Below are 12,803 nucleotides of genomic sequence, written 5' to 3'. Positions count from 1 at the left end.
CACACAGTAATACGCACACTGTACCCACGGGGAGGAGGGGCACCAATGCTAATTTGAGCAGTCAGCCTTACACGCATATGTATGAAGGATTCATGACCGCACGCACAGATGGAAATACTGTCAAAGGCACTATGCTAACTCTGCGGCATTATTAGCATCAAACTGTTTCAATAAGAATCTGGACCCACGCTCTTGCCCGTTCTCCCAGCGAAGATGGCGCCGTGGCCTGCTTTGCCTCAAACGGGGTGGTATCAAGCTGCATTCAAGCCAACGAGTCCCAGATTGGCCGCTCAATAGTGACAATGTAATGAGCTGAGCGCAATATGTCGCCTGCCTCCCCGTTTTGCATCCTGGAGCGAAGCCCGACTGTGCTCACTCGTGTGTCTCCCTTAAGTCGACAAAAGCTCATCATCACCAAACCTCTCTCGCATCTCCGCAGGGTTTGATTAATGATCCCTCGCGGTGAGCAGCAATCGAAATATGACACCCATCTATCTGCACTACTTGGAAATGTTTGCGTGAAAAGAAGCTGGGAGGTCAAATCAGGAGGAAGGATTTGGCTCTGCAAAAGCTTGGATGATGAAGTGGGGAGCGTTATCATTTGAATATGCAAATATGGCAAGATGAGTACATATTTGCATGCTAGTTTATGTGGTAATGTGCCATTCCTCCAGCGCATTATTTTACTCCACCTGGACTTACTTTTCAACCTTAACTTTAGAAGGCCTCCGCCTCCATGGTCACTGCTTGGCTGAAACCCATTTTGGGCTCAATGAATCAACACTACAAAATAAAGATGTCATTAACTGTCAGTTTCTCAAGGTGGTGATGGTGGTGGACCCCAAAAAAGCAGGCAGGAAGGAGGAGGAGAGTGTATTTGACAAATTGGATTAAGATAAAGTCAGCAGGAACAAAATCTAAAACATCAAAGTCATCAGAACAGAAAGGTCCAAAGTATCAAACAAACACAATGACCCGACCCTGAATGGTCATACCGGGAATCCTTTTAACCGCCACTGATTAAAACGACGAACACCTGTGCAGCTGCAGGCGGGGCCGAAAGCGCCACCCATTGGTCGCCAAACGGAATGTGACATTAACTCATTCACTGCCAGACATGAGCAAAAAATGTGTCCACTCCAGTGCCAGGGTTTTTGTCATTGTCACTCGAATTCCAGGACCTACAGAATATTGAGTTTTAGGACTGCTGTACATCAACATTCAATGCAGCGTACGAAACCTTAGACTCTGTTCTCTCATCAGAAAAAAAAGTTATTTCCTAAATTATATGGTTCTGAGGTTATATCAGGTTGAAATGAGGGTGGCTGTCCAAAATACAATGCAATACATACATATTAGTTTATATAGCGCTTTAAGAACAGCTGAAGCTGGAACAACGCGCTAACATGAAAAAAAGGGAAATTGTTCCCCCTTGTGAAAGGGAAAAAAAAAACATTGCCAGAGACCATGGCTGCGCATTATCTTGACCCAAACAAGAAAAAACAAAACCTGAACAAATTCGGGAATGGTCCTGTACGTGTTATTTTCAATTCCCGAATAAATTTGTGAATGGCAGTGAATGAGTTAATATTGCTGGTGAACATATTGTGACTCTTAAGTGCAGAAAAATTGAAAATGTGTCATTTGATGGTACTCGTTCAGCAACACAGCAACTGAATAGCTTATAATAATAATAATAATAATAATAATAATAATAATAATAATAATAATAATAATAATAAATTTCATTTCTAAGCGGCTTTCAACTCTCAAGGTCACAGGATCCGTTTTTCCATGGGTAAGCAGCAGCAGCCACAAGCGTCAGCGGTAACTGAATCCGGAAGTAACTCAAATATGTAGAAAGAAAGGTAGCTAGATAGCTAATAGATAACTAAAAGATAGCCAGCTGGCTCGTTAGATAGCTAACAAATAGCAAATAGATAGCCAGCAAGGTAGCCAGCTAGGTAGACAGCTAGGCAGACAGCCAGCTAGGTATCCAGCTAGATAGCCAGCTAGGGAGCCAGCTGGATAGCTAGCTAGGTAGCCAACTAGATAGCTAGCTAGGTAGCCAGTTAGATAGCTAGCTAGGTATCCAGCTATAAAGCAAGCTAGATAGCTCAAGTGAGCAACATGGTGTCAACAGACCGAGAAGGACCCTTTGGTTATCGCTTTGTTCCAGCTTCAGCTGTTGTTAAAGCGCTATATAAACCTATATTTATGTACCGCCCTCATTTCAATCTCATATAACTCATATAACATATGAGGCAGCACTAAAGGCTTTACAATCAAGGGGGGGGGGGGGAGACCACTGAAAGAGTTGAAGTAAGCAATAAAAGAGCAACAGACAGACAAGGACAAACCAAAGTCAATAGAAGCACACACACACACACACACACAGACACACACACACACACACACACACACCATGGTGCAAACCTCAATCTCTCATTCATTAAGACCTGAGGTGATCGGGTTACACACTGACACAAACACACTTACCCGCAAGCAGTCAACCCCACAGGCCAGGCCGGCCCATTTTCAATTGAATTATCCTGATCGTACTCCCAGCACAGTCTGCCTGCAGTCCACACCCTCCACATGCAGCCCTGCCTGCAATGGAAGCCAAACTCACACACGCACGTCCACACACGTGAGATCATATAGCACTAGATCTTCGTCACGCGGGCCGCATCACTATTTCGATTTCCCATGACAGACGGGGTCCCATTATGGTCATCACTTACAATACGTATTGATCCCCTACTTGCCAGGCTCCGCCATCTTGTGCACCGCACACACACACACAAACATATTCAGTACAGTCGTGTCTGTTCTACTGGATTTGTGAAGACGCACACAAAAGCATCCACGTCCCAAAAAAGTGTAAACCTTGAAAATGTCCTCCGCGGCACTTTTCGGTTATTCATCAATTCATTTTTTAACTCTAACTGAAATTCAAAGTGGTCGCTAGAGGCCAGGCTTTCATTGTTAGATGATTTTGAGATAAACAAGAAAAACCAGAGCCCAGACCTAAATATCATGATTAGTAACTCACTCCCTGCCATTCCCGAATTTATTCGAGAATTGCAAATATAACGGGGAGCATCATTCCCGAATGTGTTCGGGTTTTGTTTTTTCGAGGTAGCCGATAAAGCACTGGTCAGACCTCTGGCAATGTGTTTCCCTCCCACGAGAAGTTAGCGCTTAAATTAAAATGCATGACGTTGACCTTGAGAGCTTTGAAAGGCACTTATAAATGAAATGTGTTATTTTTATAATTTTGTACAGTTGCCCCCATTTCAAGCTCACATAACCCCAGAACCATATAATTTAGTAATTAACTTTTTTTCTGGTGAAAGAAGAGACTCTAAGTCTTCTTACACAACATGTTTTATTTATGTAGTCTAAAGCGCAATATTCTGTGGGTCCTGGAATTTGAGTGACGATGACAAAAACACAGGCACTGGAGTGGACACATTTTTGCACGTCTGGCAGTGAATGAGTTAAACACGACAATACATGCTGTCAACAAAGCATAAGGTTTAGGCTTCTATTTTATTTGTTTAAAATTTCTTCACAAACATTTTTACGGCAATTGAAAATATGACATGGAGCGCCATTGCCCAATTTGTTCGGGTTTTGTTTTTTATTGCTGATTAATAATAATAATAATAATACATTTCATTTATAAGCGCCTTTCTCAAGGTCACTTTACAGTAACAGGATAAGTTTTTCTGTAGGTGAGCAGCGGCAGCCATACGCGCCAGCGTTCACTCAACCCGGAAGTAACTCAAATTGAAAGAAAGCTAGCTAGCTAGCTCATAGATAGCTAAGTGCTGGTCAGACCTCTGGCAATGTTTTTTCCTTTCCACAAGGGGGAAGTATTTGCCTTTTGGATTAAGGCAAAACTGTATTGTATTTTGTATTGTTCATTGAAAACAAATTATCTATCTATCTATCTATTATATATATATATATATATATATATATATATATATATATATATATATATATATATATATATATATATATATATATATATATATATACACACACACACAAAAACAGACCAATTTGGAACACGTGTCACGTAACTTGCATGAGATCATTTTCAAATGGATGACTAAAGTGCCTCATTAGAATAACAAATCCACTCGGTCACCGTGTTTGACATTTTCATAGCCGCCTGCCATGAGTCCTCCCACCGGAGGAGGGAAACCCCGGTTGATATGTCACGTAACGAAAAAAAAAGCAGCAAAAGAAGAAAAGGTTGCTGGCTTGCTTCATGGCCACGGCGTGAGAAAATGAGGTCGATAGAAGATGGCGAGAAAAGGAAAACGGGGAAAGGACGCTGGCAGGAGAGAAACGGGAGGAGGGAAAAAGGAGGATGTTGCTGCCATGGTAACCAGTGGCACCTCAGAGAGGAACGGCACCGCTGTGGGGAAAGACCCAATGCGCACACACACACACACACACACACACACACACACACACACACACACACACACACACACACACACACACACACACACACACACACACACACACACACACACACACACACACACACACACACACACACACACACACACGTGCGCACGCACGCACACACGGTGTGCATCCAAAAGATGTCCATTACACGAGATTAAATCCAGTTGACCCTCCAAAGCCGAACCTTTTAAAGTAGCATACACATTGTGTAATTAAAACATAATTATTCAACCTTGAGTCCGTTCGCTGAAAGCTACAAAATAATGGGAAACGCCAGTGAGGCGTAAATGCAAGATTGTATTTATATCATACGGTTATCGTGAAGCAAAGGACATCTAAACAAAAACTATGCAGTGACACAGTTAACCAGAAAATATAACAGTACTAATAGTCATACAGTTTTTATCCTCTGCAATGAACAACTAGTAGGAGCTGAGGCCCTCCTAGCAAACTGTTGCCTGTTTATACTGCCCCCACGTAGCTAAGACGGGTACAGCAGTCAAAGTTCCAATTGATGGAGCACAATCAAGTCTTTATCATGACTACATATTTCAGAAGTACTGTATTTTCCGGTGTATAAGGCGCACCCAAAAGGCTTGATTTTCTTCAAAAGATGACCCTGCGCCTTATATGTGAAGTCATATTGAGTCGCAACAGGTCTCGCAACTACTGTCAGCAACCACCGACTCCATTTCCCTCTGTAGAAGACGACATGCGTAAACCCAGACTCTATTGTAGCGCCTGATAATATGACGTGCCTTATGTTTCAAAAACTATGATCTATTTACATATTATATTTGGAAAACGTTTTTCATTCATTGAAGGTGCACCTTATAGTCCAGTGTGCCTTATATATGAAAAACGTTTGAAAATACAGTACTGTACATGTATTTATTGGGTGTGCGCCTTATACACCGGAAAATACGATGCACTATTATGGAGTTTTGTTTTCATTCATTAAAACACACATTGCATTAGCATTAACATTTAGTGCAGGGAACAGACATTTGAATTCATGGTATTTTATGAGTCTTACTGTATCACATTGTATAGTACTGTATTACAATACAATACATATTGTATTAGACAGCGCTTTAACATCAGCTGAAGCTGTAACAAAACGCTTAATATGGACATTGTATTTTATTGTATTGTATTTAATGGTCTCCAAATGCTTTTTTGTAATAACATTTCTTATTCGTAGGTTAATGAGAGCCGTTTTGTGCTTAAACTAGTGTGATGCATTCATGGATTGCTTCATGTAAGAGTTTACTGCAAAAGCCAAAGCCTATTTATAACTCGGCACGTGTCAGAGGACGCTATATGAGCTTCATCGCACATGAAGGCGAAGACGGTGATTTTACAGGACAGGCGTGAACGGCGCAGATGCTGTTAAAGATGTTAATAAGGAAAAAAGGAGCTTTGTTGGCTAACGCTAGCTCACACTGTGTGATAGCGTTAGCTGCAAATTATTTCCCAAAATGGACACCAGGGGTCGCAGTTTTCTCATTACAGAGGGTTGGTTATACGTATGTGGGAGACATGCTGGCTGCAATTATATTTAATAAAACAAAAATGGCGGATTCGTTTTTCCCCCCCCCCCCCCCCCCCCCCCCCCCCAATATCAAATTGAGAATTTCAGTCAAATTGCTGTTTTAGAGGAGATAAAGTGTTTCTTTTGTGGAATATGGCTAGGGGAAAAAATATTCACTCTTTTTGTTCTGACCACCATCTTTACATGCATCACGTCACAAGGAGGAGAGGAATGAAGGGAGGTCAACTGAAGGAGAGGCAGATGCTCGCGTGTGAATAATTACGATACTGATGAGATTCGACCAGTGTGGCACGATATTCGGGGAGTACCTCACGAAGCAGGAGAGGCGGGGAAATAAGTGAACAAAGGGTGATTCTTTCTTCATGACTCGGTATGTGGGTTAGGCACGTCCGCATGTGCTCTCCGTCATCATCCCACGAGGCGTGAGAAACTGCAGCCTCCCTCTCATCTTTAAAAGATGTATGAAGCCGCATCCATAGGGTAGGCGGCCATCGTGTTCTGCATCCTCTTGTCTGAAAAGATGAGCAGAGGAAAATAGTCAAAAGTCAAAGATTATGGACATCATACAGAGCTGTTTTTCGTTAACAATATCTCATAAGGTCTTCCTACACTGAAATAAATGGAAATGGCAGCAAGCCCCCTAAAAAATGAATGTTTTTGAGCAATATGCAATACAAATTGATTTATGTAGCGCCTTAACAACAGCTGAAGCTAGAACAAACATGGACAACTGTCATACACAATAAGCGCCTTTCAGAACTCTCAAGGTCACTTTACAGTCACAGGATAAGTTTTTCTGTGGGTGAGCAGCGGCAGCCACGCGCGCCAGCTTTCACTCAACCCGGAAGTGCTCAAATAGATAGAAGGCTAGCTAATAGATATTTAACAGAATAGATAAGAGATAGCAAATAGATAGCTATGTAGGTAGCTTGATAGCTAGCTCTACTGGGATAATATATGATGTAACAAGAACCCTAACCATGAATTGTTTTCAAAGTTTACTGACTTGATGTAAAAGAGGACATACGCCTACCTGTAATATCAAACCCCTGAGACTGATTCAACCATTGGGGTACAATCAAACATCAAACCAAGGTTAACATCCACTGTAGTAAACTGGATAATCTTTCAAAATTCTAACACCACAAAACCCTCATTTACACATACTTATGCTTACCCTAATCAATCATTTTATTTTGTCAGAACTAATTATTTGGCAATTTCAAGCTTTGGGGGCAATTTTAAGGCACACAAGTTCCCTATAGAATGAATGAGTGAAAAATGTTTATTCATTTCATCATTCATTTTACATTGTTACATCCTTCATAGGTTGTAGCTTCCCTATCTCCAAATAAGTGACATTTTAATGTGAATATTATATGATATTTGTCGCAATTTCCTCCGGAATTGTGCTGCAAATTCTTGTGGCTGAGCCATGGCCAGCTGGCAGTATAAGAAAAATCTACTGCACTGGAGGATTAGCTCCTGTATCAATTTCTCAATACAACAGTATTCATTGGCGAATCTTTGCGGAGTATAAAGAATATATGCCTGTGAGTATTGTTTCATGGCCTGTCGTGTTGTTACAGCATTTGTGTTCAGGTATCTGTCGCTTAATGCTGTCAAATTGAAGTTTGGCCATAGAACAGAAAACATTATCACTACATCTAACACCACAGAGAGATTGACAGAAATCCCTGTTTTTTTCCACTAACACCAATTAATACCGCGATATGTGTGTCAAGCGCCGGGTGTTTTCTTTCAAGTGTGCACCGCTCGGCCTCTCACTTATAACATATGTTGAATAAAAACACCATCACAGTTTTCCCACTGCCATCTTCCAACACAAAAAGCCGTGACAACAAACGGAGCCGTCCCCCTGCGCCCTGACTCATTTAAGAAATAAATGTGGGAAATCTGTGAGCCTGCAAACGTCTGCGTGGGTGTGAAATCATGAGACAGAGAGGGAGGAGGGAGAAATAGAAACGAGAGACAGGAGAAGGAGAGGAGGACACTGGGGACGTTTTCCATTGTGCCTCAGCAGGAGTCATTTCTCTCTCACTCACGCTCACTCGCACACACACACACGCACACGCACACACACCCTACAAGGCCGCATTTGGCTCTCTTGAGGTGGTTAGAGATATGGCGTTGAATTTCACAATAATCAAGGGAACACATCACCAGTTAAAATAAGGCTTTGCGCTTATGCAGCGTGTACAGTATTTGTTCATTTGTCCTCATGTGTGAAGGATTAATCCTCACAAGTTGATATTCATAGAATACCCCAAGCCATTCTGTATCCATTCGCTCATTTACGGCATCGATACAGAAAACATGACAAGTGCCATCTTTTCATTTCATCTTAATTGACTGGATTTAGTAGAAGAAGAAAGCTGCAGGTCAGCGATAGCCATTTTGTTTGTGAAGAATACAAATAAAAAAGGACAGAAGGTGGCGCCAGAGTGGTTGCGGACATAACATTAAGGACACCGGAAACAAGTTATTTCATAAAGCGATTTATCAGATTCCGCATTTGCAAAAAGAACCCCGGATGAGTTATTTTGTTATTGTTTGTGGTAGGGTCCAAGACAGAATTACTTAAAAGAAAAACGACGATTTAAATCTGTTGCGTAAACAGCATTATGTGAGCAAGTATATACAGTACAGTAGTTTATTGAATTCTAGCTCGAGCAGTCGCGGTCTCACATCCGGTCAGGGGCTTTCCATTTAAAAGCATTTAACCGCAGCAAGTTTTTTAACGAGGTAAAATTAAACAAGCTACCGGGTAAATTAAACAAAATTCTTATTCATTGGTAATGTTTGTTTTACATGATGACCCAAAACTATGCATTTCGCTATTGTTGTTGCATATGTGCCGGTAAAGTTTGGACGCAATTTTAAAGTTTAAAAACGGCAATTAAAATTAGCCCCACTCGTTCTCGAGTTTGTTAGCAACTGGTTTAGTGAGCTGAAAATAGACGGACAATCACAAATTATCATTTACCTTTTCAACAGCGAGATGAGTGAAAATGCGGAGAGTCTGGGACGAGAAGCTGAGTGGAACTGCAATCAACCTCAGGTGCATTTAGATGAAGCTGCAGGGTACGTTTCAAGTTTACGAACCGTGCACTCGTTGGCTACATAATTTGCTACACTAGTTCCAGCTTACTTTAGTCAAATTGTCGTGCTTGTAATAAAAAAAAAACAATTTACTCTGAAATTCACAATCAACGGCTGGTAAACATTAACATTTTACCTCGTGATTTTTTTTACTTGCTTTTAGAGATGACCACGACGTGTCTGAAAAAGATGGCGCACGTCCAATGAATGTGACATCTACGCCCATTATCACCAATGTGCTTGATTCTGATAAATTCGTCTTAGAAGTTGAGGTAAACAGAGAGAAGTACATTAACTTTTTTGGGGGCACACTCCTTTAAGTTCTCTGTCATATTTCATATCATATTTCTTTGAGGATGATGGCCCAGATGACCCAGCTTTCGACAGTCCCTCATGCACAATAGATGCTGATAGTTCACTTGCGAATGAAGACATCGCTGTGGAACAGACCTTGTACTTAGGGGTTGTAGAAGGTGCATACATTCATACTTTCCGTAGTTGCCTGCCCTGATGTGTCAGTGAGACTGTTATGTTATCAATAACCATACACTGTATTTTTCAAGACAATAGTGCTGACCTTGACAAGGACTCCACTAAAACGACAACAGCCTCTCCATCTTCTTCACCCTTCCAAGATTCAGGTTGAGCACCTGTTCAAAACCGTCATTGCCTCGAAAAATTTACTTTCTTCTGCATCATACTGAGACTTTTTGATAGCAAGTACATTTCAAATCTGTGGTTTAGTTTGGAACACAGACTTCCACAAAAAGCACATGAAGGCAATCAGCAGTGACAAATTCAACAGCCTCTTAAAGATGAGTCCATATTTCCTGGGGTGCAAGAACCACATGGCGGCGTTTGTTCTTGTGAGAGGTACATTTCATTTCACGTCGTGTCCATTTTAGACCAAAGGTATCAAAGTCATTTTTTGCGGCAGGCCACATTGTAGTTACGGTTTCCTCTCGGGGTCCGTTTATGAATTTCCCCTCCGCATATTACATATAGAGCGCAAAACAATGAGTAACTAGTTTCAAATTTGAAGGAAAAAATAATGACTTATTGTGGTTTAAATATGACAAGCATATGACAACATAGCATCGTGACACTCAACATGCTTGATTTGCTTTCAGGGGCCAAAAAAATGACGTGACAGGTCAGATTTGGCCCCCGGGCCTTCACTTTGTCACCTGTGATGTAAAGGACTAGCCAGCTAGCTAAATAGAAAGAGAGCTAGCTAGCTAACTTGATAGATGAAGATAGAATTTCACGTTTGATTCGCTTTCGTGGGCCGAATAAAATGATGTGGCGGGCCAGGTTTGGCCCCCGGGCCTTGACTTTGACACAGGTGCTTTAGACCATACAAAACAAAAACAACTTGGGGATAAAATAATACTGCCTTTGCGGTACTTTTGTGTACTTATTTCACTAGAACTGACGGACACGTCGGGGCGTGCCTGCCAGTTCTACCAGGTGGTGGCGTTGGGAACCGGGCGGTCCAGCTGCACTGGTTGGCTTCGCTTTAACGGGACAATGCTACACGACTGTCACGCCATGATCATTGCCCGGCGGGCGCTCCAGAGGTGCGTAGGCATCATTGAAAGCCACCTTTGCTTCAAATACACCCCATGAGCGAAACGCCGCCGTTACCTTTGTCTTCAGGTTCCTCTACAAGCAGCTTCTGCTCTTCTTTGACACTGACCCTCAAGCCAAAGAGGCGTGCATATTCCAGAGCAGCTCAGCTGGGCCACAGCTTCAACTCAAACCTAAGATCAGCCTTCACCTTTACACCAATCAATGTCCCGAAGGAGCCGCCAAGAACTTCTATATGAGGTGCGAATGTGTGTTCGGATCACGGAAATATTTCCTGCTAAATAAATGACAACCCCGTTTGTCGCCATCTTCAGTTGCTCCCCCTATAACAATTGGAACCCCTTCAAGCTGCAGTATCACAGCAAGAGTTTACTGGTGCCCGCCGCCCACCTCAACCCAAACTACTGGGCGGCCAAAGTGTGCTGCATGTCGGGCAGTGACAAGCTGTGTTTGTGGAGCATCGTTGGGGTGCAGGGCGCTGCCCTGAGCCACTTCATCCAGCCGCTTTATATCACAAGCATGGTGCTCGGTAACGCTGCCGTCACGCTGAGCTGTCATGATTAAAATCGAGTTGGGATGGAGGTTTCAAGTTGTCATGTCGACGCAGGATGCCAGAAGATGTACGTCGGTCATTTGATAAACATCAGCACAAAGTGTCTGGGCGACGGCTGGGAGGATATCCTGCCGACGTTCTACAAGAAATATGACACCAGCTTCCTGTGCTGCCAAGAGGCTACAACGCCCATGCAGGTGTCACCGCAGCATGACGTCCTCAGCATCAACTGGTGCCTCGGAGACAAAGACGTTGAAGTGGTAGACAGCAGCAAAGGCTTCATTGACCACAGGTAGTTGGTTCGCTTTTTAACTCGTTCAATGCCATTCCCAAATTTATTCGGGAATTGAAAAGTGTGACGTAGAGCGCCATTCCCGAATTTGTTTTGGCTTTTCTTGCAAAGGGGGGTGCCAATAAAGCACTGGTCAGACCTCTGGTAATGTTTTTCCCTTCCACGAGGGGGCAGCATTTGCCTTGTGTGCATGTTAGCGCTTTGTTGCAGCTTCAGCTGTTGTTAAAGCGCTATATAAACCAATATGTATGTATTGTATTTTGTACAGCCGCCCCGCTTTCAAGCTCAGATAACTCCAGACCCATATAACTTAGAAATTAATGCTTTTTTTCTGATGAAACAATTGCGTCTTAGTTTTCTTACGCTGAATTGAATGTTTATGTAGTCCTAAAACTCTATATTCTCTGGGTGCTGGAATTCAAGTGGCAATGACAAAAACCCTGGCATTGGATTGGACAATTTTTTTACACATCGTCTGGCAATGAATGAGTTAATTCCTTAACTTTTTTCAAAGTTCCCCCTCCGTGAGCGGACCGAACTTCTCCAGCAGGCTGTGCAAGCGAGCGCTCTACAGTTACTTCGGTCAAGCGGTTCAGCTGGCCGGACATGGCTACTTGCTGGATTTGCCCAACTACCACAGCGTCAAGGTGCCTTTTTTTTTTAAAGCATGTCTGTTGAGCTCGACAGGCCTTCATGCGTGTTTTGGTCCTTGCGCGTTTGTGAATCAGGTGGAAGCTGGCGTCTACCAGACCGTTAAGGAGCTAGTCAAGCAGCACTTCCTCAACAATCACGCAGGCACCTGGAATGCCAAACGGCTGGTGGACTTCTTTAGCATCTGAATGGTTCTGCTTCACTTTTAGTTTGTCTGAATTTAGGCTTTCACGTTCTGTTCAGGAGAAAAAATGTTGAGATTGTAACTGGCAGAGATCATTATGGTTCTTGTGTTTACTGTACAATCTCTTAAGCACAGCATTTGGCAGTGTGGTTTTGGTTGGAAAGATGTACTTCAACATCGATTAAAAAAAAAAAAACTTGTTGTACTTTATTGTGACATACAATTGTCCCAACCGATGAGTTTTGAGTTGTCACTGTTAATGAGCTACACTTTTCCATTTCAAGCAAAAAATTAAACCTCCCACCACTAGATGGCAGCAGCATACTTTCCAAGATGTTCTAAAATTAAGAGGTACCTATTTTTT

At 42.4% G+C, this 12,803-nt stretch overlaps 1 protein-coding gene across 2 annotated transcripts; it reads left to right on the top strand.

The window, feature by feature from the left end:
* The first annotated feature begins 8,722 nt into the window (after positions 1-8,722).
* adad2 (adenosine deaminase domain containing 2) lies at positions 8,723-12,471 on the top strand. Of its 2 annotated transcripts, XM_089017672.1 has the most exons (12): positions 8,723-8,812; positions 9,065-9,151; positions 9,333-9,441; positions 9,525-9,642; positions 9,733-9,810; positions 9,914-10,042; positions 10,599-10,749; positions 10,829-10,999; positions 11,074-11,288; positions 11,367-11,604; positions 12,119-12,251; positions 12,333-12,471. In XM_089017672.1, the coding sequence occupies exons 2-12, from the start codon at positions 9,069-9,071 to the stop codon at positions 12,441-12,443; spliced, it is 1,536 nt and encodes a 511-aa protein (XP_088873798.1). In that variant the 5' UTR covers positions 8,723-8,812; positions 9,065-9,068; the 3' UTR covers positions 12,444-12,471. The 2 variants fall into 2 exon arrangements, with proteins under 2 accessions (XP_088873798.1, XP_088873799.1); XM_089017673.1 differs by lacking the exons at positions 8,723-8,812; positions 9,914-10,042 and having other exon boundaries at positions 9,061-9,151.
* Positions 12,472-12,803: the final 332 nt, after the last annotated feature.

This window comes from Hippocampus bargibanti, linkage group LG16 (genome assembly GCF_051943395.1).
Source record: "Hippocampus bargibanti isolate YZ-2025 linkage group LG16, ASM5194339v1, whole genome shotgun sequence".
Lineage (NCBI taxonomy): Eukaryota > Metazoa > Chordata > Actinopteri > Syngnathiformes > Syngnathidae > Hippocampus > Hippocampus bargibanti.
The sequence above is the reverse complement of the archived record's forward strand: the minus strand, read 5'-3'. Positions and strand labels throughout refer to the sequence as shown.

What these genes read in the sequence shown, in the direction of transcription:
- adad2 (XM_089017672.1), top strand. Translation starts at nt 9,069, where the DNA reads ATGAGTGAAAATGCGGAGAGTCTGGGACGAGAAGCTGAGTGGAACTGC. An exon ending in CATTTAGATGAAGCTGCAGG is followed by an intron (nt 9,152 to 9,332) that starts GTACGTTTCAAG and finishes ACTTGCTTTTAG; the next exon opens with AGATGACCACGACGTGTCTG. An exon ending in AAAGGCTTCATTGACCACAG is followed by an intron (nt 11,605 to 12,118) that starts GTAGTTGGTTCG and finishes CTTTTTTCAAAG; the next exon opens with TTCCCCCTCCGTGAGCGGAC.